At 51.6% G+C, this 23,467-nt stretch overlaps 7 protein-coding genes and 1 non-coding gene across 8 annotated transcripts; 6 read left to right on the forward strand and 2 right to left on the reverse strand.

Annotated features, from left to right (window-relative positions):
• Positions 1-179: 179 nt before the first annotated feature.
• On the forward strand, positions 180-5,722 carry BJX67DRAFT_369255 (BRO1-like domain-containing protein; the record flags this gene model as incomplete). The annotated part of the gene is made up of 6 exons (XM_071030736.1): positions 180-392; positions 462-1,708; positions 1,775-1,966; positions 2,565-2,864; positions 2,931-4,524; positions 4,586-5,722. The coding sequence occupies 6 exons, from the start codon at positions 180-182 to the stop codon at positions 5,720-5,722; spliced, it is 4,683 nt and encodes a 1,560-aa protein (XP_070891657.1).
• Positions 5,723-6,315: 593 nt separating this feature from the next.
• On the reverse strand, positions 6,316-7,122 carry BJX67DRAFT_376479 (histone deacetylase complex subunit SAP30 Sin3-binding domain-containing protein; the record flags this gene model as incomplete). Its single annotated transcript, XM_071031884.1, has 2 exons — positions 6,316-6,783; positions 6,907-7,122. The coding sequence occupies 2 exons, from the start codon at positions 7,120-7,122 to the stop codon at positions 6,316-6,318; spliced, it is 684 nt and encodes a 227-aa protein (XP_070891658.1).
• Positions 7,123-10,393: 3,271 nt separating this feature from the next.
• Positions 10,394-10,931, forward strand: BJX67DRAFT_15242 (uncharacterized protein). Its single transcript, XM_071024810.1, has one exon. The coding sequence runs from the start codon at positions 10,498-10,500 to the stop codon at positions 10,765-10,767; it is 270 nt and encodes an 89-aa protein (XP_070891659.1). The 5' UTR covers positions 10,394-10,497; the 3' UTR covers positions 10,768-10,931.
• Positions 10,932-16,363: 5,432 nt separating this feature from the next.
• BJX67DRAFT_340108 (C2H2-type zinc finger protein) lies at positions 16,364-18,619 on the forward strand. Its single transcript, XM_071027747.1, has one exon. It carries the CDS (start codon positions 16,959-16,961, stop codon positions 18,234-18,236), a length of 1,278 nt encoding a protein of 425 aa, XP_070891660.1. The 5' UTR covers positions 16,364-16,958; the 3' UTR covers positions 18,237-18,619.
• BJX67DRAFT_340109 (uncharacterized protein) lies at positions 18,573-19,446 on the forward strand. Its single transcript, XM_071027748.1, has one exon. The coding sequence runs from the start codon at positions 18,644-18,646 to the stop codon at positions 18,944-18,946; it is 303 nt and encodes a 100-aa protein (XP_070891661.1). The 5' UTR covers positions 18,573-18,643; the 3' UTR covers positions 18,947-19,446.
• Positions 19,344-19,446, reverse strand: BJX67DRAFT_t6. Its single transcript has one exon. It is a non-coding gene; the product is annotated as a tRNA-Val (tRNA).
• A 329-nt stretch (positions 19,447-19,775) lies between these two features.
• BJX67DRAFT_15575 (uncharacterized protein) lies at positions 19,776-21,253 on the forward strand. The gene has a single exon (XM_071024849.1). The coding sequence runs from the start codon at positions 20,282-20,284 to the stop codon at positions 21,038-21,040; it is 759 nt and encodes a 252-aa protein (XP_070891662.1). The 5' UTR covers positions 19,776-20,281; the 3' UTR covers positions 21,041-21,253.
• Positions 21,254-21,931: 678 nt separating this feature from the next.
• BJX67DRAFT_340113 (U6 snRNA-associated Sm-like protein LSm1) lies at positions 21,932-23,394 on the forward strand. Its single transcript, XM_071027749.1, has 4 exons — positions 21,932-22,297; positions 22,352-22,420; positions 22,494-22,609; positions 22,677-23,394. The coding sequence occupies exons 1-4, from the start codon at positions 22,129-22,131 to the stop codon at positions 22,848-22,850; spliced, it is 528 nt and encodes a 175-aa protein (XP_070891663.1). The 5' UTR covers positions 21,932-22,128; the 3' UTR covers positions 22,851-23,394.
• Positions 23,395-23,467: the final 73 nt, after the last annotated feature.

Genomic DNA, 23,467 nt, shown 5'->3' on the forward strand with positions numbered 1-23,467 from the left:
ATCGGGAACTTGGGCTCAGCCGAATGACTGAGAAGCTTCGATTTTGCTCCAACAAGATTCGGCCCGCGGAAAAGTTTTTTGAGAGGATTAACAACAATCCAACTGGGCATCCCTGGGATGCGTATTTTGCGCGCTGCGCCAGTTGCCTCATCACTCCTCTCGTCACTCATTTTCTCACGATGAACCCTTCCTCGGTTCTAGTGCCCAAGGCCACCGCTATTCCCGGGTGTATCCTGCGCACTTCGCGAAAATGCTCAATGCATAACAGGACACCCGGTGTTGGATCCTCCTCCACCACGCGCCAATATCATGTTACCACAATTCATTCGCCCGTTAGGCGTCGACGGGACGGCGTTTCCATGAAGAAACGCCCAAGTTTTGTCCTATCTAGAGTAGGTAACTCCAATTCCGAAAATGCTTGTTCAAGCAGAAAGATGGCTGATCTCCCTCCTTGCCCATAGTGTTTCCATGTTTCGAACATACTTGCAGCGGTCCCTGACCCGTACAGCGTATTAGGAGTGGATAGAGGCGCCTCCGCAGGCGACATAAAGAAGGCTTACTACGGGATGGCAAAGAAATATCACCCGGATACCAACAAAGACCCAGAGGCCAAAGAGAAATTTGCAGAGGCCCAGTCGGCATACGAGTTGCTTTCGGATCAAAAGAAGCGCGAGACGTACGATCGGTACGGATCAGCTGCCTTTGACCAAAACGGCGGCTTCGATCCCAGCGGCGGTGCGGGTCCTGGAGGCCACCCATTTGCTGGCGCTGGAGGTTTCCACGGGTTTGGTGGAGGGTTTCCTGGTGGTTTTGCGGCCGATATCAACTTTGAAGATCTTTTCGGAGCTTTCACAGGCGGAGCTCGCCGTGCCGGCCGTGGCAGGCGGGGTCCGTTCCAGGAGGTATTGGTAGGTGAAGATATTGAGGTTCAAACCAGCATCTCCTTCATGGACGCAGCAAAAGGCACGTCTCAAGACATCGTGATTACCCCCTTGAAAGAATGTAACTCGTGCAAGGGAGGCGGGCTAAAATCGGGCGCGAAACGTACGCAATGTCGTCAATGCAATGGCTCTGGGACTCGAGTGCACTTTATGCAGGGAGGTTTGCAGGTTGCTTCTACCTGCGACGCTTGTGGAGGAGCGGGTCTTTTCGTTCCCCAAGGTTCGGAGTGTGGTACATGCAGAGGTAACGGAGTGGTTCGCGACCGAAAGACTGTTCGCGTTGATATTCCTGGAGGCGTTGAAGACGGCATGCGCTTGAGGGTACCCGGTGAGGGCGATGCACCTGCCACAGGGATAGCAGCCGCGCCTGGCGCTCGAACACAGCGGGGTGACCTATATGTGTCTATTCGAGTTTCTCCCGACGAGCGTTTCAGCCGCTCTGGTTCTGATATACTCTATACAGCCTCGGTCCCTCTTACTACAGCGCTTCTGGGAGGCGAAGTAACCGTCCCAACCCTAGATGGCCAAGTCAGGGTCAAGGTTAAGACAGGAACCGGAACCGGCGACCGAATCACACTTACAGGGATGGGCATGAAGAAGCTGAGTGGTCGCTCTCGGGGCTACACCCCGAATGGCGACCTGAAAGTCGAATTCAAAGTTGCCATGCCCAAGTATCTGACCCAAAACCAGCGCACAATCCTCGAAGTTCTCGCCGATGAGATGGGCGATAAGACCGCCCAGCGGGTCATGGATATTCCAAAGGATGGGTATGACCGTCAAACCCGTGACTGTTTCTCTCTCAATGACCATATTTTGCTAATATATAGTAATAGTGCTCCTCCAACATCCGATCCATCTTCCGAAAACGCTTCTAAGAGCGAGGGATTCCTCAAATCGGCATGGCACAAGCTTATGAATCATAAAAAACCGTCCGAATCAGAAACCGGAAACGGAGACTCGAGCAAGGACTCCAACGCTAAACCTGACACCAGCAAGAGCGGAGAGGTTAAGAAGTCCGGCTCGACGTGAGCGGACAGGCACGCAACACCTGATTATTTCACCTTTCGAAGTCATTTGTGTATATCATAGCGCCGGCGAGATTGGGGAGGGTTCTTCTTCTTTTCATTTAAAGGTGATATCTGCACATTTTGCATGTTGGGAAGTTCTTGGCTGTATTTATCTGCTGGTTTATTCTCGAGATGGTCGCACGTTTATAGAGACCATCTCCATGTACATTATTACTAGAGCCACAACATCTCTCCTTCTCCGAATCTCCTCGGTCGTTTAATATGTTTAATTCGAGGATAATAATAGAATAGCCAACAAGATCCAATCGTGCCTTAGAGGACGAATTAATGATCACCCGCGTGGCCGTCAAATCATCATATGCGCCGCCATCGAATCAGCCCGACTCCAACCACTGCAATTTCCGCCGCTGAATATCATCACAATCACTTCCTCTCACTTCCTCCTGCCCCACAGTCATCCCCCTCCCTTTCCCCCTCCGCTATTCTCCTCTCGCCTTTTTGCTATTTGCTCATATTCTCGTACAGCGTCTCCTCTATCTATCGCCCTTGGCTCCGAGCTTTACCTCCCCCGCTTCTCCCCTCGGGTAGATGGGAGCTCCCCGCTCCTTGCCGGCAAGATGGTTCAGTCGCCTATGATATCATGCCCTCTCAAACAGACCAACGAAATTGATTGGATTCAACCTCTCAAAGACTACATTCGTCAGAGTTATGGCGAAGACCCCGAGCGCTACAGCTCAGAATGTGCCACACTCAACCGATTGCGCCAGGATATGAGAGGTGCAGGGAAGGATAGCGCGACAGGGAGAGACCTGCTCTACCGATACTACGGACAACTAGAACTCTTGGATCTTCGATTCCCTGTGGATGAAAGTCATATCAAGATCTCTTTTACTTGGTACGACATTGTTCTTCATCATAATGGCGATTTCGAAATTCGCTAATCCCACACTTCTGCCTACAGGTACGACGCCTTCACCCACAAACCAACCTCGCAGTATTCTCTCGCATTCGAAAAGGCGTCCATTATTTTCAACATCTCTGCCGTTCTTTCCTGCCATGCTGCGAACCAGAATCGCGCAGACGATACTGGCTTAAAGACAGCATACCACAACTTCCAGGCATCCGCCGGCATGTTCACCTATATTAACGAGAACTTCCTCCACGCTCCGTCAACGGACCTAAACCGCGAAACCGTCAAGACCCTCATAAATATCACACTCGCTCAGGGACAAGAGGTATTTCTTGAGAAACAGGTGATTGACCGTAAGAAGGTGGGGTTCCTGGCAAAGCTTGCCAGCCAGGCCTCTTATCTCTATGCGCAGGCTGTTGAGGGTACACAAGAGCATGCGAAAGGCATCTTCGACAAGTCATGGACCATTCTTCTCCAAGCCAAAGCAGCGCACATGGGATCTGTGGCATCTTACTACCAAGCTCTGGCCGACAGTGAAGCAGGTTCCCACGGAGTAGCGGTCGCGAGGCTCCAGCTCGCGGAGAAGCTCTCAGCAACCGCACTAAGCTGGGCAAAGTCGTTCCCGTCATCAGTCTCACCAAACACAAACCTAACCTCGGAAGCGGGGCTCAGCCTTGTGGATATCGTCAAGTTCCATCTCGCGAACGTGCAGTCCCAGCTCACTACTTCCGTCAAAGACAATGATTTCATTTACCATCAGCCCGTCCCAGGCGAAGCGGGTTTGTCCGCGGTCTCAAAGCTACCTGCAGCGAAGGCGATTCCCGTTAGTGAATTGTATCAGGGTCAAGACATTCAGCGAATCATTGGTCCAGATATCTTCCAGAAGCTTGTTCCCATGTCTGTCACGGAGACTGCCAGTCTCTACGATGAAGAGAAGGCGAAATTAATCCGGGCAGAGACAGAGAAGGTTGAGACAGCAAACGGAGAAATGGCGGCGAGTTTGGACTATTTCAAGCTTCCGGGTAGCTTGAATATCCTAAAAGGAGGGATGGACCAAGAAATGACGGTCGATGAAGAGTTTCAACGGTGGTGTCAGGATCTGGCAGGGCATGACTCTTTCTCCAAGGCCTTTGATACCCTGCAAGATCGCAAGTCGGAAGTCCTGGCACAATTAGATCAGTGTTCCAAACAACTGGACTTAGAAGAAAGCGTCTGCGAGAAGATGCGCTCTAAATATGGGGCTGATTGGAGCCAGCAGCCCAGTGCTCGGCTGAACACAACCCTCCGGAGTGATATCCGTACGTACCGCGATACCATTCATGAAGCAAGCGCTAGCGATTCCCAGCTTCTTGCAACTCTCCGGCAATATGAGTCAGATTTTGACGAGATGCGATCCGCCGGAGAGACAGACGAAGCAGATGTTCTTTTCCAGCGGGCAATGATAAAGGCTGGTTCAAAGCAAGGCAAAGGCAAGAATGGCGTGACCAGTCCCTATTCGGCTGGGGAAGGAACTTTATTAGATGATGTCTACGATGATGGTGTCCCGTCCGTAGCGGAACAGATATCTCGAGTGGAAACTATCCTAAAGAAATTAAACTTGGTCAAACGTGAGCGCGCCCAGGTCTTGAAAGACCTGAAGGAGAAGGTACTATCTCACTCGAAAAGACCCTTACCAATTTCTCGAGAACTAACGGCTACAACTATAGGTGCACAATGACGACATCTCGAACGTTTTGATTCTGAACAAGAAATCCATCACCGGTCAAGAAAGCCAGCTCTTCGAAGCCGAATTGGAAAAGTTCCGCCCCCATCAGAACCGATTACTCCAGGCGAACCATAAGCAAACGGCGCTGATGAAGGAACTTACGAAGACATATGGAGACCTTTTGCAGGACAAGCGAGTTAGGGCCGAACAGTCGAAATACGAGACTATAACCCGCCAACGCAATTCCGTCATGGCAAGATACAAGAAGATTTACGACTCCTTTAACAACTTACGTTCAGGTATAACACAAGCGCAAACCTTCTACAGCGAGATGACAGATACTGTGGATAGCCTCAGAAAGAATGTTGATACTTTTATCAACAATCGCAGATCCGAGGGCGCGCAGCTTCTGGGTCAGATTGAGCGTGAGAAGGCGAGCGGAACGTCCGACCATGAGGAGCGAGAGCGAGAGAAACTGAGGCAGCTGATGGAGCGTCTATCCACAGAGCCCAAGCCTCCTTCAGTTACCCCGTCCTCATCGGCCACCGGCCCAGCGAAAGCCAAATCCCCGCCGCCGCCTGTCAAGGCACCAGCCTATCCAACGAATATCCCGCCTCCAAAGATGTCGCCCCATTTCCCACCCGCCGTTCCACAACAACATGGCACACCTATCTCCCATTCCCCGGCTCCTTACGGCCAATACATGCCGCCAGGAACCGGCGTGTCCTACCTGCCATCTCAGTCCTTTCAGCAAGGTGCTGCTGCACCATTATCTGAGGGCTATAATCCGATGGCATACCCAGTCCCCGCCTCATCCATGTCACCTCCCCCAAGTCAGCCGTTCTATTCCCCAACTCCTACACCGTTCTACACCAGCCCTACCCCACCCGTCCCAACAGGTCAATACGTGCCTCAGGGCTACGTCCCCCCTCCTCCACCTCCCCGACCCCAGCAGACCACGTACGCGCCCTCCAGCGGCCCGTTCCCCTCGGGTCCCGGCGGATACGCCCAGGCCAGGCCTTACGGCTCCAGCCAGCACCACAAGGCTCAGTCACAGTCGTCCCCGCACACAGGGCAACCCCCTTCTTCGTCCTCCTCTACTAGCGATCCTTGGGCTGGCTTGAACGCCTGGAAATGAGCAACGCCCGCCGCCATCTTACGCGAACCCAGCTGTGATGTGTTCGTCTATTCTTTTGATTATGAAGAGTTATGATAGATTCACGTTTCGACGTTCATGTGTAATTCTTGCATTACGGCGTTGTCAGTCAATATGTTGTATCTCCTTACCCCTAAACGCCGTTTGTTCGACGTATTATAAATTGCCCTCTGCTATGAGCTCTGGCGACGAGTAGCCCTTTCGATCAAGTATACCCAAAGAAATGATAATCTAATGGACGGAGGGAACGAGTACTGATTTATCACATGTAAATTGAGTGTGTGCAATGCTTTCACAAACCAGCGATCCAGAGGACAGAAAGTATGTTAAGCAAGACAGAGGGGGAAAGAGAAAGAATGGCATAAGATGAGCTAAAAAGATAGCTAGAACCAAAAGTCGGGGTATCATGAAACTAAAACGGCCTACACATGAGTGGTGACAGGGCCAAACAAAGAAACAACCCAACCAGTCAAGAGGAGTCTTATGTATCTTACACAAGGGGAAACAAAAAAGATTGCCAGAACAGAACGCCAAAAGGCAAGACCGAAGGGAGATATACAACAAGAATCATCTCATCATGGCTGGAACTTCAGCCGGAATTGTCGTCCTCGACCCTCCTCGCGGACCTTGTATAAGAATCGTGCGATCGCCTCTTGCTCCACAAGACCGGCGCCGTTGAAATGTTTGCGGACGGCGGTTGCAAGCTGATTTTTGCTCACTCGACCCTGGCTAACAATAGAGTTTAATGCGTTCTTTCCACTGCGTGTGCTAGAGCCCTTTGAACGAGTATGGTGGTCTGCACTAACGCCATTGTGGCCGCTGGCATGGTGCAGTGAACGATCTGACGAAGAATCATTCATCCGCTGGGAATCACGTCCGGAGATTTGAGCTCGCTGGGCGGCAATGGCCGTAGGCGATAGCAGTCCGATGCCTTGGGAGAGGAGATTATGTGCATATTCGGTGGAGTACGCGCTCGGTGAGGTCAGTTTGTACGCGTGCCGGTAGGAGTGAAGGAACTCGAGAGGCATATCGGGCCAGGAGATCTAGAGAGCAGGATGAGTCGTTCATCATACCAGACGTTGCAAAGAACTACAGCGAGAACGATTCAAAATGAGAGAGCAACTTGTTCAACAAAACTTATGACTTTCGGTCTGTCCAAAACGCACCTTTGGGAGATTGTCCAACTGCTCTGCCCGGGAAGCGGGGGCGCTAGTAACGTTCGTAGTGACCCTGGATTCTCGAGATACTGACGACATCATAACGCCATTAGCACCTCTTTTCCCTTTGCCCGATGATGCCTTCTGTTCCTTTGTAGTTGTGCTGGAAGCCTCTGATCGGGAATCTTCCTGAGCGGCGGTGGCTCGTTGGCGCGGAGGGGCCATCGCGACTCCAGGGCTTTTCAGAGGCCGAGAAGACAGGAGGAAAACAGAACACAATCCTTCACAGCCTTTTGAGCTAAGGACCGTCCGATTGATGGCGACAGCTACTTTGAAACGAATGGCAAGCAAGTGTGGCTTTTATAACCATTGAAAGCATGGATGAGGAACTTTTTTTGGCTTTGGCCCCAGGCATTTAGAGGCGGTAAGTCGCGGCATAATTCAACGGCGCGACATCATCATCGCCCGATCAGGTAATATGACGAAAGCCAGGGGCAGCATCCCGCGTGAGGTATCAGCATCTTACCACCTCTCATTTCTTGCAATATCGAGATCGTGGGTCATAGAGGTAATTGTGTATTGTTCAGGATGTATTCTGAAAGGATAGAAGTATGGTTGGCTTGCGCCGATCAACCACAGAACGGAGTCGCAGCTCGGCTGAGACCCGGTTCAGGGACCAAGAGACGACTTATCCTCCAGAAAGTGGAGTAAAGATGTTGCCAGTGAACAGGAATCCTCGGCCTTTATCTCAACTTGGGAGGCCTTGTGGTTGTCCGACCAGAGACGTTAGGAAGAAGACTTGACGTTGGTTCCTTGAGGTCTTCACGCCTTCCGTCAGAGCCCTGGAATCACGTGGGATATCTATAGTTAATCTGAAGATGAACAAGAAAAATGGGTTGATGGAGCCAACTGATTTTCCGCTCACCGCTACCTCAGCTGCGTTATCCACAGAGAGCCAGGGACCCATCTGCAAAACCATCTCAAAGCAGATACTATTCAGGACCATGGGTTGAACTTCTTCACTAAGGACGGGCCCAAAATGTCTTTTATGGACCTCATCATACTCACGATGGAGCACGGCTCCTGAGAACCATCTCCGAGGGCGAGAGGGGATGTCGAAGATGCTCTGCGGATACCGAGGTACTCAGAGGACAGTTAGTCCCCATCAGGTATGCAGAGTGGATAGTTACACAGTTTGCCGAAAGGAGGAATCCGGTTGCAAAGAACAATCACAGCCAAAAAAAAAAAAAAAAAATCATGGGTGTTCAGAATTTTCGGCCCCCCTCGCGAAAAACTTTAGAAGACACCGGCTCAGTTTCCCTCCCAAGGAGAGCTCAGGCCACCACCACGGGATTCGGGACATGGTCGGCAAAGATGGAGGAAATTTCGGGACGGAAATACCGAGGAAAATTCTGGCTGGACCCATCCATGGTGGTCATTTCATGCCCCAGATGGGGAAAGGCCTGCCACCTCCTTCTGGACAATGTCCGGGCGGAGCATCCGCAGAAAAAGATTTGCCCCTCTTTCTTCCATTTTCACCGAGGAGCCCATTTCAGGTCGCTCAGGTTATGCTCCCAGTGACTTGGGGAAGTCGCATCACACCCCCTGCGCTTCCCGACGCTCCCCGACATTCACCCGCAATCATCCGAAGTGACTGCTTTCTGGCTCTGCACCGAACGGTCGAGATGCTCATGGATCGAGAATGTTCCCTGCTAAGCCTTGCATTTGACCCTTGAGATTTGCGGTTGACGTCCCGGGGAATTGACGGGAACTTTCGACCTTAAACCCTGCCATTGCCCGCCACCAGAAAGGATCACCCTCTCTCTGATGCACAATGGTCAAGGAGCGGAAAGGTGACGAATCATGGTCCAGGCTCCAGCTGCAGGAGATTGGCATCGCGAAAACGCGGCCGGCGCACGCCACTCCAGGCGCGACCATGCTTCGACCATAGGGTGAGCTGTAAATCCAAGCATGACCCCATCGGACCATCTCCTCTGAGGCTTCTTCCACTTGAGGTGATGTTCAAACGTGGTCAATTGGGGACTCCTGATATGAGGGCTTTCTCGCCCCACAGCAGCGCGCCATGTTTCCTCCAAAGCAGCCGGGAGGCGAGCAAGTGCAACGATCCCTGGCGGCTGGGGGTTTTGAAGGCAAAGTGCAAATATTGTAACACAAGGCCAAGCCCAAGCTGCGGATTATGCAATTAGCGTGATCATTCTGTTGATTCTCAAAGCATGTGTTTGCGGAGTCCTCTCTGGGGAAGTGACCCGCCGAATCATCGATGTGCGGTCAGAGCATGTGAAAGCTCGTTCTATGGCATCATCACTTTTCACAAGCTCCAATCTCAATCAGAAAATAATCTCCAGTCGGGTCGAAGTGTGAAGCTCCAGCGTCACTATGAAGGGCCAAAGGAAGGGGTGGCTTCTCGATCTCCTTTTCGAGCTGGTTGGGGAGACACTTCATCGAGCTTCCGGTGATCCTCGGCGCCCCCAAGCTCCCAAGCTCCCACCCCAGCTCTTGGATGCGTCGTGCATGCAGGCTAGTACCTCACTAACGCCCACTAATTGGGAGCTTCAGAGGGACCTAAAAAGGCCACAATATTGAAGGTTTTTTCTTTCGGGAAGTCGATCATTATCCTCCAGGCCCCAGGCCCCATGCGTGCGAAGATAACATCTCCGACGGTCGACCGTCTCTCAATAATCGAGAGGAGATTTCCCCAACTTGAGAACCCCCCCCCGTTTCCGCTCGTCGGATACACTCCGGGGCGTCTCCGGGAAGGATGGTATCAGCCTTGGCTTGACTGTGGCGAGGGCCTCGATTTCTCGGGCCAACCACCCGCGAAGAAGCGCAATTTCATGCGACGTGTCATCAACACAGCCACGAAGCCGCTGTCTTTTGACTTTTCCAGTCCACTGTGCCCCTCTTCCGTGACTGTGTCTGGGGAGAGAATAGCCGGGGCAAATTCGCTTCGACCGCACTCTTAGTTTCCAACATTCGTCGTCAGTCTGAGATCCTCAGAATAGCCGCAGAGTTCACCCGCTGCCCATGGGGCGAACCTCGGAAGAAGTTCCGTGGTTTCACTTTCACAGCGCCTTCCGTCGTCAGGTGGAGAACCAGCCTATTTTTCCAGGATCAATCCCAGCAGAAGTTGGGATGTTTGGCGGCAACCCTGTCTATTTGCAGTTCATTTCACGGCCCAGAACACCTTCCCCTCCCTTCTCGACTCATCCCCGAAACGGGGATTCAACGGAGGCTGTCAGAAGCTGCGTCTTGATAGATGAAGTTACATTCCTGGCCGGAAAGTCGCTGTCAGGGCAGGGACATATCCATTTCCGCCAATCAATCAAGCACTATTCAATCCCCACACTCAAAAACTCCAAGCTCAAGGACTAAGATTGTGGTCCTCAAAGCGAAAATTAACCGGTTTCAATGATACACTGGACAGAATCCTGAGGGCAATTCCAGGGTCGCAAACGGACTTCCCAAATCCTCAATTCGGAATATTCGCAGCCCCGCATCAATGAGATAAGCTGAGGGCAGCCTCGAGCCCCAGCCCCGGCCTGGGGAGCGGGTTTCCCTTTGTGAAAGGGTGATATCAGCATGATCCAGGACCCCTGTCTCATTGGGCCAAAGCTTTTCCCCATCCCGTTCCAGAAGTTTGTGGATCCCCCGATCGCTGGGCTCAGTTTTGGCGCCCTGTGGGGAACGAGCAGGGCTCTCCTTTTTGGAAAAAAAAAAATCTATTTTGAGAGGTGCGTGTGTTTAAGATTCCGACGTGGTATTTCGACCGCACGGATGTTCAAGTACGGTAACGAAATATTTCGCATGAGTTCTCTTGAGTACTATCTGCTTGGTTACCTTATCTTTTGAGATAAGTTCGCGAGGCTATCTTCCCCTCACTGCCAACGACTCAGCCTGAGTCCAATTTGCCTCCGGTAACATCCATGGATGGCGTCAGTCGAGATAAGGGCCCCAAACTGCCCAGGCCTTCCAGAGACCAAAACTCCGCTTGATATGAAAGGCCAAGTATCATAGATTATTGGTTCGCAGAATCGTCCTCAATTAACTCGTGGTGGGAATCCGGCGAACAGGAGCCAGGGTGGTATCTTCCCCAGATTCTGCCCCCACGCACGTTGATTAGCCGCCGAGATTTCGTGTTGGTTGTTGAATCACTGCTCCCTGTTCTTCTTTGAAGTCCATCAGAAAGGGTTTGCTAACAAGGCGAGATGCTCAGAGTTTCTCGAGTTCCGTCGTCTCCGGGGTGAAATCCTCCTCAACGGCAAAACCACGGACGGTAAAATGGCATTATCAACTTCGTACCAAGTCTGAAAGAGAGAAAATAAAGCTGGGAAATTTTGGGCGAAGGGTCTGTCTGATCCCGTTTCTCTCAACCTCCACGGAGCAAATACCACGGGCACCCCTCCGTCCGTCCAGAGTCGTCGTCTGCCAAATGGGTGACACAAAGTACGTCTGCCGAGCATCGCGGTGTACAGAAAAAAATATCAAGATGGGTCGTCAAAATTCAGTTGGGACCTTGGCGAACCCGCATCTCTCGCCCACGGAGGAAGATTGAAGAGCGGGCCTCTTGCGCAAGAGGAGATGATTTTGGTTCTGCAGCCCTTTGGCTTTTTGGGTGGCCCGATGTGGGGTGAGAAAGCCTCTGCAAGATGATTACATTTACGATGCACATCGCATTCTCAACATTGTGTGGTCTGTTGGAAGGATTGGTGTGAGGAGTTGAAGTTGAAACAGGATGCCTGCGCCTTCAGCAGGAAAGTCGCGGGAAACCAACGAAATTTGTCATTGGGATATCGTGCAGGACACATGCACAGAGGGTGTGTCTCTCGCAAAGTCCAGATGTGCGGCACTGCCCTGCTGACAAACCTGAAATTGATTATGAACAGGCTGAGATGCGGTGGTAGAGGGGGAAAATGGGAAATGTGATCGAAAATGAGGCATTGACCTTGTTCGCGTGCCGGCGATCGGCCTCCAGGTTTGTGATCTTCATTTGCCGCATCCAGCGCCCATGCCCCAGATGCTTGTCGCTTGAATTGTGTGATCTGTTCTGGGGATTGCGCAAGATAGCGAAATCGGCGGTGTTGTTTTGAGCGAGTCCGAAGGGGAGCGATTTCGGAAACACCCACTCTCGTGGTCTCCAGCAATCACATCATCAACTGCGTGTTGAGGGAAAATTGGGACCGAAAGGATTCACCCCGCAATGATTTGCGGCGGCGGAGGCGCCGTTGTTCGGGACAAGTCTCCATTCTGAGTAATCCATTCCATCTCTCTTTGAGACGTTGACGCCGCGAGGCTGGATGAATGGGCTGATTCTGTTATCTAAAAGCTATGCAAGCAAATGTGACTCGTCCGCCTTGCGACATCTCCCGCCTTGCGGAGTCCTTGATAAGAGTAATTCTTGCTTCTTTGGTGGGGTTATGATACTCCACGGAAGATAACTCTTGGGCGATAATATTCAGTGCGGAGAAGAACATGGGCATTGTTTCGTCTTCTTCTCAGGAAAGAGGTTGACCCTCCACTATTGGTGCCAGAGCCTGGACAGAGTTGCAGAGGAAACGTACGTACTCTCACAATGAGGGAACGAGGAGCTGTTGCTGCCCAGGATAACGGCTGACAGTTGGAGCGTCGGTTTCCATGGCAGGCGCCCATTGATTATGACAATGAGACACTCATCTCATCATTTACGACCCCAATGAGGACCCGTGCGTTGGTTGTTGAAGTGGGGATGGATCTTTCCAGACTGTTCCATTCCGAATGTAATGTTCGTCGAGAGATTGATCTTGTGAATTTCCCTCGCTCAATTGTTTCGCCTAATGGATTTCCAACCGCTGTTCTTTTGGGCCAGGTCGACCTGCCAGGAGGATAAAGTACCATGTTGCATCGATTTTGTGGGGAAGAAGATTGGAGTCGAAAGCAGAAAGCCGGATACCAATCAAGGGGAACCCAAAATCATGATCCAGATACCGTTCGCTGGAAGAGGTCAATTGCTCGTGAAGGTCCCTCATTCATCAATATCGAATGACGGCCGTGCGAGTCGACCATTCAACTATCATGAGTTGAGCTCGTGACTCAGGCCCATCCTTTCCCAAATTCAAGGGGAAAGGTTCCAAGGAGCGGAAATGAAGTCCCCGCAATAAGAGGCATCATTCACAGGGGAACTGCTGTTCAAGGAGGAGTTCGGCCAAAACGCGGGAAATATGAGACCCTCAAACAGTGGGTGACAGGCGCTCGATGCGATGAACACCCGGCTTGTGAACGGCTTGTGAAAAGGGGGGAAGCACGAGGGGTTGAACAAGAGATTCAATGACTGCGTGCCGTGTCCGGCCACTGACATGTACCTGCGTTCTGACTCCATCACTGCGGTTCCCTGGTCTCCAACATGAGGGAACTTCGGGATGTGGGGTGTTATCGTGTGCAGCCAAGCCACGATGGGTCACTCGAATCTCAGGAGTTTTGTGCCCATCTCCGGAGTCGGCCCGGCATCTGTCACCTGATGAAGCAGGCCTCCACGAAAAAATTATCATTGCGGGACAGACTCCAGATCCTCTTGCGCGTGTGATGGCGCCAGTGAAGGGAATAATTAATCATGGCTGAGCATTGGGAAAGATTCATCCACGAAAAGGAGAGAGCTCCGTGCTCCATGGGCGAGGGTGTGGAGGGCTTGCAGGAAAGTAACAGCTGTTGAACTTGCCACCAAACAGTTGGGCGCAGTCTTGAGGCGTGCCTCTGCTCCGCCTCATCTGGCTTCTCCAGGGATGATGGTGACGGATTCTCCTTGGGCCGCGTCACGACATCTTATTTGCAGGTCACCGCAGCCAGCTCCTTCCTCAAAAAAAAGAACGAGCAACCCCAGACCCTATCAAGGACTTGAATGCGACATCTGCTGATCACCCAAACTTATCCTATCAGAACAGCGAAAGCAGCCACGATATGGCCCAAATTTGGTGGGGTTTGGCATTCGAACTATCCCTTGCCTCCTTGGGGTTTTGGAGGCAGCAGCTTTTGGGGGAGACCCCGAGTCTCAGGGACACGGCCCTGTCCCCTGAGGCCCTGAGACCGTGATCTTGATAGGAAAGTAAGATTCTGTCCTGCTGCTCCTTCAAGCCATGTGTAAGGCTCGAAACTTCCTGTGGGCACAGAAAGCATGTCAGATTAGGTTGTTGGTCACAAAAGATCGGCTCATGATATTTGCCAAAGCTCCCACCCCATGATCCACCGCCAGATTTGCCAGATTCGTAAGCGGAGCTTGTGTCAAGATTGGCCCCAAGGTCTCTGATCAACCACTTGGAGGGGCAGCTGAGGCGGAGTGCCCCAAGTCCTCGGATCGACCATCACTTCAAAATTCTGAAATCCAGGATAATTAGGGACTTTTGAGCTTCAAGATTGTTCCCTCGCATTCAGCGTCGATCTTTGAGGTCAACTCCTCGAGGGGTTGAAGGCGAAAATTTCAAAGGAAGGAAGAAAGGCCTCGGATGGCTTGGTCCCTCCAACTTCCAACTCACCTGCTGACTTGGCTTGAACTCCATACCGCCTTTCAGGATGAACTGTTCAAGCACGAGATGACGGATATCGCCGACCTCTCAGAGGGATCATAGTTCAGCCTTTCCCATGATCAACAAAAATCTTTCAGCATTCCAATGCTTCAACGAAAGAGGGAGGTGGATCTGAGGCCGAGCGCGGAGGTCAATTTCCGGACAGTCCCCCTTGTTACCCATCACCAAGGTTCTCCTTTCAGTCGCTTTCCTTTTCTTCCTGTCATGCTTTGATTCTTCTGTCGCTTCGAGGACGAAATCTTGACAACCCGGCGCAGCCAGCCAATCCCTGGCCTCGCTCCGGACCAGGCACCACTGGGCAAACTCTTTGGATGACCGCTGGGACGAACCTCAAGAATGGCAGCGCTTTCTCCCGGTATCAACCTTTTAGGCCCTTCCGGATAATTTAAAAGGACAGATTGAGCTGTGGACAGAGTTGAAAGTTCAAGGCTGATAAGTTAATCATGCGGTGACCGGTTCAGCAGCGTTACCACTCAAGGAAGGATTGCCTTGTTCATCTGTCTGTCTGTCTTCAACTCTTCAGCTCAATCCCTGTCAATGTGACACCATTGTCGTTGTCGGTTTTCCGAACAATAACCGTGTTTTCAGCGTCACTGCAGGCCGCAATCTCTGGGCATCCAGATCGGGCCAATAAAGTGTGTGACTCATGAGGCTGATGCAAGAGTTGTGTCGTCTCCCCACTGGGTATTCCACCCCGCAATTCCGTCTGGCACCGCCTGGGGCGTCGTTCCGGAATATTTTCGTGGCCTCCAGCTCATTCCTCAGGAATGATGAAAGACGACGTATTGGATATCTCATGGCATCGTATGACCCTCACAATGGCGCATCGCCATGCTTCATCCATGTCGTTTCAGTCCTCCATTGGATTTGTATGACCGCCTTGTTGGGACTTCTCTTCGTTTTTATCAACCAACCACTGGTCGTTGATCGACAGGTCTCGACAGGGCTGTCTCCGAAATCTACCTATCAATCGATGCTCCCTAGTGATGCCCCAGATAAGCTGGGGAAGGAAAGTCGGGCGGATTTCAACTGCAACAGGGAGATCACGTAAGATAACCGTCGCACGCTGGCTTCGTCTTGGGCGGGTGTTGAACAGATCTGCGTGCAGAAGTGACCAATATTGCATGAATTCAAAGTCCCCAAGGTGACTACCTCAGAAGGCCTCAGATGATGAAAGATTCATCATCACATGGCAAATCATTTTAATCCTACGAATCGGTCAAACTATCGCGTCATCTCAGGACTCATCCGGAAGCAGAGCAGGTTCTGACTCGAACAATCAGGGACGAGACTTTGGCCACCGCCTTTGGGAGGTGACCCCATTGTGAGGATTGTGTGATCTTCCGCGATAGCCGGTTCGGATGTTGCAGACAGGCTGTTCGTGACCCACGTCCAAGTCGGTACCGCCAGTACCACCTTGACAATACGGGCACGCACCTGAGTTTCCCACACAGCCACTTCTGCAGTTCACCCCTACCCCCAAGAGCCCAAGACCCATCCACACATTCTTTGGCCTTCCTTTCCTGCGCTCCCTGTTTCTCCTTCGCACAGCGACACGTAGCAAGACGGAAGACGCCGCGTAAGAAGGCTGAGAGCGTCTGCCACCGTTTCAAGCCGAATCAACGCCCCTTGGACTTGAAAGATCGAAATTGAAAGGAAAGAAAAAGAAAAGCGTCCACCCCACTAAAACCGGGCCGGGACAATCTCCAAGCAGAGCAGCCGATCTGGTTTGAGCACGTTCTTTTTTCATTCATTCTTATTTTTCCCTTTTTCCTCCGCCGCCCCCTCTTTCCATTTTCTATTTGGTAATTTTTCGTCGTTTTTTTTCCTTTTTGCCCCCCAATACCTTCATCCCCACACAAAGTACTGCAACTCTTTTTTATCTTTTTCCTTTTTTTTTTTTCTTTTTTTCTTTTCTTTTTCACTCCTTGCTCCGATTCCGATAACCCCCTCTGTGATCTCTGCGAGTTCCTCCCCTCCCCCGAGCTCTGTTTCATTCTTCTTCCCCCCCTCCATTCCGATACACATTCTTATATCTTCCTTCCCCCAGATTGTTCTCCAGATTTTTCTTTCCTCTCTCTTCCTCCTTTCGAATCTTTTCTTCGACTTCGTCCACTTCGACCTTTCATACTATCACCCAAATCGGGTGGTCTCCTCGTCTGTTTCACCCAGCCTCGACACCACCTCGATAACGGGCCTAGTCTCTCAGCGCTGGTGGACGTCGCTTCACAGACTTCTGACTTTCAGGTCTTCATTCCCAACAACAAAGCTCGCTGCCATCCTGGAAGGATCTTGATATCTTCCGCCCTTATCAAGAACCGCCCTAGGACTTCTTAGTGTGGCGATCGTCTCTTGCCGAGTTAGCCTACCCCTGGTCGTGACGAACATCGTTCCGCCTCGGCTCGTGTTGGACCACACCGACCGTGCGATTTAACCGCCTGGTTCTGTCTTTCCCTGATCTCCTCGGGGCTGCAGAAGGACGAGCTTCACATGCCAGAACCAGCTTATTCGGTGGATTTCTCCAACCTACTGAGCCCCCAAAGCAGCCCAACCGCCTCTACTTCTTCCACCTCCGTGAACACCCCAAGCGTGACATCTCCCCAGTCTAGTGCTCAGTCTGCTGCGATGGCTACCGGAACGAGCTTGCTACCCCCCATGTTGAAGGGCGCCCGCCCTACTCCAGAGGAACCCCGCCAGGACCTTCCCCGACCGTACAAGTGTCCCCTGTGCGAGCGTGCCTTCCATCGCCTAGAACACCAGACGAGACACATTCGCACCCATACTGGGGAAAAGCCCCATGCATGTGGGTTTCCCGGCTGCACGAAGCGCTTCAGTCGGTCAGACGAGCTCACTCGCCACTCGCGTATTCACAACAATCCCAATTCAAGAAGGGGCAACAAGTCTCAGCATCTCGTGGCCGCTGCAGCCACCGCGAACCAGGACAGCAATGCCATGTCCAACAATGCAAGTTCCATGATGCCGCCCCCGAGTAAGCCCATTACTCGATCCGCTCCTGTCTCTCAGGTCGGATCTCCAGACATCTCCCCGCCGCATTCGTTCTCCAACTATGCCAACCACTTGCGCCCTAGTTTCAGTTCATACTCGCGTACCAGCGACCGAGCATCCTCCGGCATGGATATCAACCTACTTGCAACTGCCGCATCCCAGGTTGAACGTGATGAGTCTTTTGGATTTCGTTCCGGTCAACGCAGTCACCACATGTTTGGGCCGCGCCATGCGAACAGGGGATTGCCTTCTCTGTCCGCCTATGCGATTTCCCACAACATGAGCCGGTCTCACTCTCACGAGGAGGAGGACTCTTATTCGTCACATCGGGTCAAGCGCTCAAGGCCCAACTCGCCCAATTCCACCGCTCCCTCCTCCCCCACATTCTCACATGACTCGTTGTCTCCCACACCCGACCACACGCCTTTGGCTACTCCTGCCCATTCCCCTCGATTGAAGCCATTGTCTGCGAATGAGCTGCACTTGCCCTCGATTCGCCATCTCTCGCTCCAACACACACCAGCACTTGCGCCAATGGAACCCCAACCCGATGGCCCTAATTACTACAGTCCCAGTCAAACCCATCATGGTCCCAGCATCACCGATATTATGTCTCGGCCTGAGGGTGCGCAGCGCAAGCTCCCCATCCCCCAGATGCCCAAAGTTGCAGTCCAAGACATGTTGAATCCGAACGGGTTTTCATCGGTCTCGTCATCAACCGCCAACTCGATCGCCGGTGGCGACCTTGCCGAGCGTTTCTAATCAGGCTGCGAACATACTCGTGAAGTTTGTGATTCATGTGCGCCGCGCTGCGAAATATATAGACCACTTATGCATTTATGGATTGGTTCGGGCATCATTGGTGTCGGGTGAAAATGTTGTGTCTTTCTTTTCTTGTTTGATTATACTATTTGCGAGGCGTCTCTCCGATAGATGGATTGTTTTCTTTCTCCGACTTTCTCTTCCCCAAATGTCATGTTTGAGATCATCTCCAATCGGACAAAGCTCTTGAGCTTTATGTTCTCTTGAAGTTGGGTCCTCATAATATCAAGCACCTGCCAATGTCCTCACAGTCTCCTACTCTAAGTCTTCAATTTTTCTAGATACTATTAGACCAAATCGCAGAACCAGATTCTCCATTCAAATGCATCGCAACCCTCGACCCTCTCATGCCAGCCCTATCATCGCTCTTTCTCCGAAGATCGGGGGAGCCCCGCGCCATGCCTCTGCTGTCCTTCCCAGTCTTGGAAATTTATTCCCGAATGCCCAAACAGACAAGAACCCTACCCGCCCATGTTGACTCACTCTTTGCTCTAGGCACAAGAAGATCAGCCTATCCCCCGACTCAATTCCATTACCCGAAGTGCCGCGTGATTGTTCGATCTGTCAGTCCTTCCTTGAAGATTCCTCAAGGGTGCTTCCTGACGTTTATCGCTCCAGTGGGCAGCTCCTTCTTCTCCACGTCGCGCTGATAAGCTCCCAGGTCCTTATTGGGTGCACGGGTTCAAACAAAGGCATTATCGAGTTCACACGACCCAAATGTGATGCGTGTCTTACCGAAAGTTATCTGCCGCTATCGCGGCGTGGGAGAGACGGCTTGACTCTCATCGAACAGGGATCGAGTTCGAATTTGGGATACTTGCGCACCCATTCCTGTATCGATCTCAAAATATCAGACTGTCCAAGAGACAGCGGAGGAAAAGTAGCGGCTTCATACTCTTGTCCACCGAGCCGAGCCGAGCCGGAACGTCTATGTCCCCTTGTGAGGCCTATAGCGAGGTTCCATTCAGGGTTTCAATTCTCTGCCGCAAGTCAGCGAGGTGTCTCTACTGAAGCTGACAAGACGGGAAAGGGAAAAACGGCAAAAAGTAGTCGCGCCCGGGATCGAACCGGGAACCTTCTCGGTATTCTACCGGCAGTAGAAATGCTCAACTTTGTGAACGAGAAATCATAACCATTAGACCACGCGACTGTCAGAACACTAAAGTGGGCATCTTTAATTCTACATGTTCCTGGCCTGTTATAGCTTTCGATTTTGTGTTGGTCCGGATATTGCCCCGGACGCTGGTTGACTCTGAGGAGTGTGTGAGCAATCGGTATCATGTTTCGAGGCATCGCTTGCAAGTCCACTTTCAATTGAAAGAGGCATCGGACCTACCTAAGAATTCAAAAAGACCGTAGCTGTTTATCAATTCGGAGACAGTCAAGTCAGTGACGTTCTCGTTGGCCTCCCGATGTGGACTAGCATGCAAATGCAAACAATATCAAAGATCTTAAGCTGCTAGCGCAGTTGGCATCATCCACCCCAACCGCATCTCCCCACCACGGTCTGTTCGCGCTGGACGCTGCTCACTCTCTACTATGGCCACTTACTCGCTCGTTTTCATCTCGCCCTCCGTAGTTGATGCAGCTGCCATCCTCGATTAGGTATGTCTACTAACGAGTCTGCTTCGGCCTCGGAAGAAGAAAAAGCAACGAAAGGACAGGCGAGGTCGCGTGTGTCTGCTCGCCGTGCGTCTGACAGCATCGGTATAAGAAGGTAGTGAGCTGGCCCTTCTTCCGCAACATGTTCCTTCAGATCATGTCTCCGTTCCTGGTGAAGTAAATCACTAGCGATCGGGTCGCAACGATGGTCGAATTCGCCTTGATACTCGCCATCCACAGACTAAGCATCTGGAAGCAGGATCGCTCCGCCATTCCCGCAACCCGTATTCCGTTTCTCAGTACGCCGTCGCGGGTGCTTCTGACAACAATTTAGGGGGTCTTCGTCATCAGCAACTTGGCTCTCTCATTCAGGACTCGGGAGAATGGAGGGCGAGAATGCGAGGTCTGGCTGGGCTGATGCGCACCACGCCGCTCCTCGAGCCACGCCGGGATCGGACGAAGCAGCGGCCGTTCCTTCCTTGTCAACCGGTAGCACCACCTCCTCAGACTCAACGCCTTCCAGCTTGTCGTTGAATACGCTGTGGATATCGGGAATTATCGGAAGTGGTATCCTTGAAGAATATGATAGGGGAGCTCTCGTCCTTCCCCCGAACCATGACCTCCAACGACCCCACCGGTCTCCGTCCCTGTCGCCTTCCCCCGTTACTCGCCATCAACAGATATACATCTGCCTCTTTCATATCCTAGATTGCCACGAAACGTTTGAAGATTCCGGTGAATGGAGGACGCATGTCCTGAGCCACTTTCGAACACATGAACCTCCAGATACTGCACGGTGTCCCCTTTGCCCGGCGGAAAGGTTCACCAGTACCCCCCACCAGAGAGCTTGGGACATCATGCTTGAGCATGTGGACGTAGCCCACTATCAGCAGGGTCAGACCCTTGCAGGAAGTCGACCAGACTTCGAATTAATGCGATATCTATACAACTTAAGAGTTATCAGCGTCGACCAGTTCAAAGCGATGCAACTCGCACCACAGCCATCCAGCCCAGCATATCATCGGCGGCAGGAACCGGTCCGTGCGAGTGTCGGCTCATCTGATGAGCCATACTGCGTTCCATATAGCCGACGGCGAGAGGAAAGGATGCGAGGGCAGCGTCGCGGCGTCAATGTCCCATAGGCAGGTATGTGAACCGTGGTAGGACATCATTTCTCCGTCCTGTGACTTCTATCAGTCTCTCTACTTCGTGTATAAAATTGCATGAGGGGATTTCTTGCATACCCATGTAGACAGAGATTCGCCCATATTCTCTTGGACGAAACAAGAGCCTGTCGACGAGACAGCGTGGATGGGGTGTATGATTGGATGAATTTTTTTTTCTCATGTTCATGACTTTTATGCCTGTATTATGACCAAGATTATTGATGTTTTTGAAGGAATGGCGGGGCCATTGTCACGCTGGGGGAGAATTCATCCTCGTCAAAATTGCTTCAAGATTTGGTGTGTCCTGGTTCAAACTGTTCTCTTTGCGCATAGATCTGTAGGTTGCCAGTCTTGCTCAGATGAAGTCCAGAGAGAAACAGCAGACCAGTCCTTCCCGGTTAGATTATTGTGATTGAGCTGGCATTGAGCTGCGGCTGGGGAGTAAGGAATGTGAGGCATCACATTCACAGTCGATGTCTATGAATGAACTGAAACAATCCATAAGGATTGATATACTCCCGAGTTCGTCAGATCGAATTTTTCCTGGCTTTCTGGACTGAAGGTGTGCTTTTGACAAATCAAGTATGGGTTTAAAATGTAGCGGGCTAGGGGAAGAAGGATATATAGTTTGGCTGCTAGTCCAACTCACGCAGGGAAACACCACGCCTCTCAAGATCCACCGGCAGATTCCGCTCGAGCAGGTGATCAAATGCGATATCAAAATGCTCATCGAGAATAAAATAATAAAAGAAGGGAAGTTCGGCCTCTGTAAGAGAAGCACAGCTATTTTAAAATGTTGGAAAAAATCAAAACAAACAGGACAAACACTGGCGCTCAGAGTTGCAAAAGCATCAACTCCAAGTTTGGTCCTCATCGTATCTTGACGGGTAGTCCCTTGACCTTCCGATATATACCGCTGGTTGGGGTTTCCTCGATATCTCTCCTCTGTTCCCCCCCGCCACGCAACGGATCACTCAGCACCCTCCTAACTTGGTACCCCAAAAACCAACCGATTCGATTCCCCTCCTTCCTCGACCTCCCCGCGGCCCTGTCTCCTCGACACAATGGAGCGATTATCGACCAATGATTCTCCTGCCGCTGGCCAGCATGGTAATCAGCCTCAGGGATTTCATTCGCAAGGCAATAATATGCTAGGGCCGATGACGCAAGGCCCACCTCAACTACCTCCCCAGATGTTCACCACCGCTGCGCAGCTATTAGACCTAACAGATAGTGCGTATTGCTTGGCTTCCTGGCCCTGCGAACTTGGAGCTAACAGTAAGCTAGAGAAGTTGGTTCTGGTATTGCGCGATGGAAGGAAATTGATTGGTGTACTGAGGTCATGGGACCAGTTCGGTATGATGCGCTTGGTCGGTCCCTCGACAGAGACAGCATAATTAACCCTTCGACCTCCTCTGGTCAACGATAGCGAACCTTGTTCTTCAAGATACGATAGAGCGGTTGTATGCGGGCAACCTCTACGCGGATATTCCGAGGGGAGTGTTCCTTGTTCGGGGCGAGAATGTGCTACTTCTCGGTGAAATTGTATGGTTTTGCTGTGTTCTTGATCCGCGTGGGACCGTCCGTATGCTAAGTGTGCTCTTCCGCACAGGATCTCGATAAGGAAGATGATATCCCGCCGAACCTTACGAAAGCGCCATTCAAGGAGGTTTTCGAGCTTAAGCAGAAGGAGGACAACGACCGAAAATCCAATGACAAGAAGCGAAACAACAAGCTACAAGGCCTCGGCTTCGAGGCGGAACATAGCGGGGAGATTCTATTTTAGATCGCACCAATCTCCGAGTAGTTGCTGTTCTTTCCGCTGGTGATTACCCGCCAATCTGTACCGGCGTGTCGAAAGGGTGACCGGGACCTTGGTTCAGGGACCTTGTTATGGTTTGAGAGCCGTGGGTACCTGACGGGCCGAGGCCGTAGTGGCCTTCTTGGGACTATTGCGAGGAATTAGGCAAATAAGTCCCTGGTATCTCGCGATGCAGTGCCGTAGCTACTGCTTCGTTGGACACTGCAGCGTGCTTTTCGAGTCGCATCCACGAGATCGCGAGACGCATAAGATGAGACGGGAGAGGATACGAGTACCATAAGAGACCGGGAGTAGAGGGTACAAACTGTATGGATCTGGCCTCTAGAAAGCGCAATGGTGCTGTACACGGCTCGATCTCATGGATTGTGTCGGCTAACGTATGAATGGCGGTGTTGGAGGAACGGATGCCTTGATGCCCCACCATGAATCGTTAATACAGCAAATATATTTTTATTCCAAGATTCGTCCCCCAATGTTCACTAATATTGTACTTTCCTATCGAATAAGATCTGTTTAGCCTCTGTAGAATTCTGTTCGGAGTGAGCCTGCTATCGCTATCGATTATCACTGCCAAGAATCCC

The sequence above is a fragment of the Aspergillus lucknowensis genome (genome assembly GCF_044049455.1).
Source record: "Aspergillus lucknowensis strain CBS 449.75 chromosome Unknown BJX67scaffold_1, whole genome shotgun sequence".
In the NCBI taxonomy this organism is placed as follows: Eukaryota; Fungi; Ascomycota; class Eurotiomycetes; order Eurotiales; family Aspergillaceae; genus Aspergillus; species Aspergillus lucknowensis.

Bases quoted from the DNA above. Each gene is read 5' to 3' on its own strand.
- BJX67DRAFT_340109 (XM_071027748.1), top strand. From the start codon at position 18,644: ATGCCAGCCCTATCATCGCTCTTTCTCCGAAGATCGGGGGAGCCCCGC.
- BJX67DRAFT_15242 (XM_071024810.1), top strand. From the start codon at position 10,498: ATGATCCAGGACCCCTGTCTCATTGGGCCAAAGCTTTTCCCCATCCCG.
- BJX67DRAFT_15575 (XM_071024849.1), top strand. From the start codon at position 20,282: ATGGAGGGCGAGAATGCGAGGTCTGGCTGGGCTGATGCGCACCACGCC.
- BJX67DRAFT_340108 (XM_071027747.1), top strand. From the start codon at position 16,959: ATGCCAGAACCAGCTTATTCGGTGGATTTCTCCAACCTACTGAGCCCC.
- BJX67DRAFT_340113 (XM_071027749.1), top strand. From the start codon at position 22,129: ATGGAGCGATTATCGACCAATGATTCTCCTGCCGCTGGCCAGCATGGT. The intron at 22,421-22,493 runs GTATGATGCGCT...GGTCAACGATAG, and splicing joins GAGGTCATGGGACCAGTTCG to CGAACCTTGTTCTTCAAGAT. The intron at 22,610-22,676 runs GTATGGTTTTGC...TCTTCCGCACAG, and splicing joins TGCTACTTCTCGGTGAAATT to GATCTCGATAAGGAAGATGA.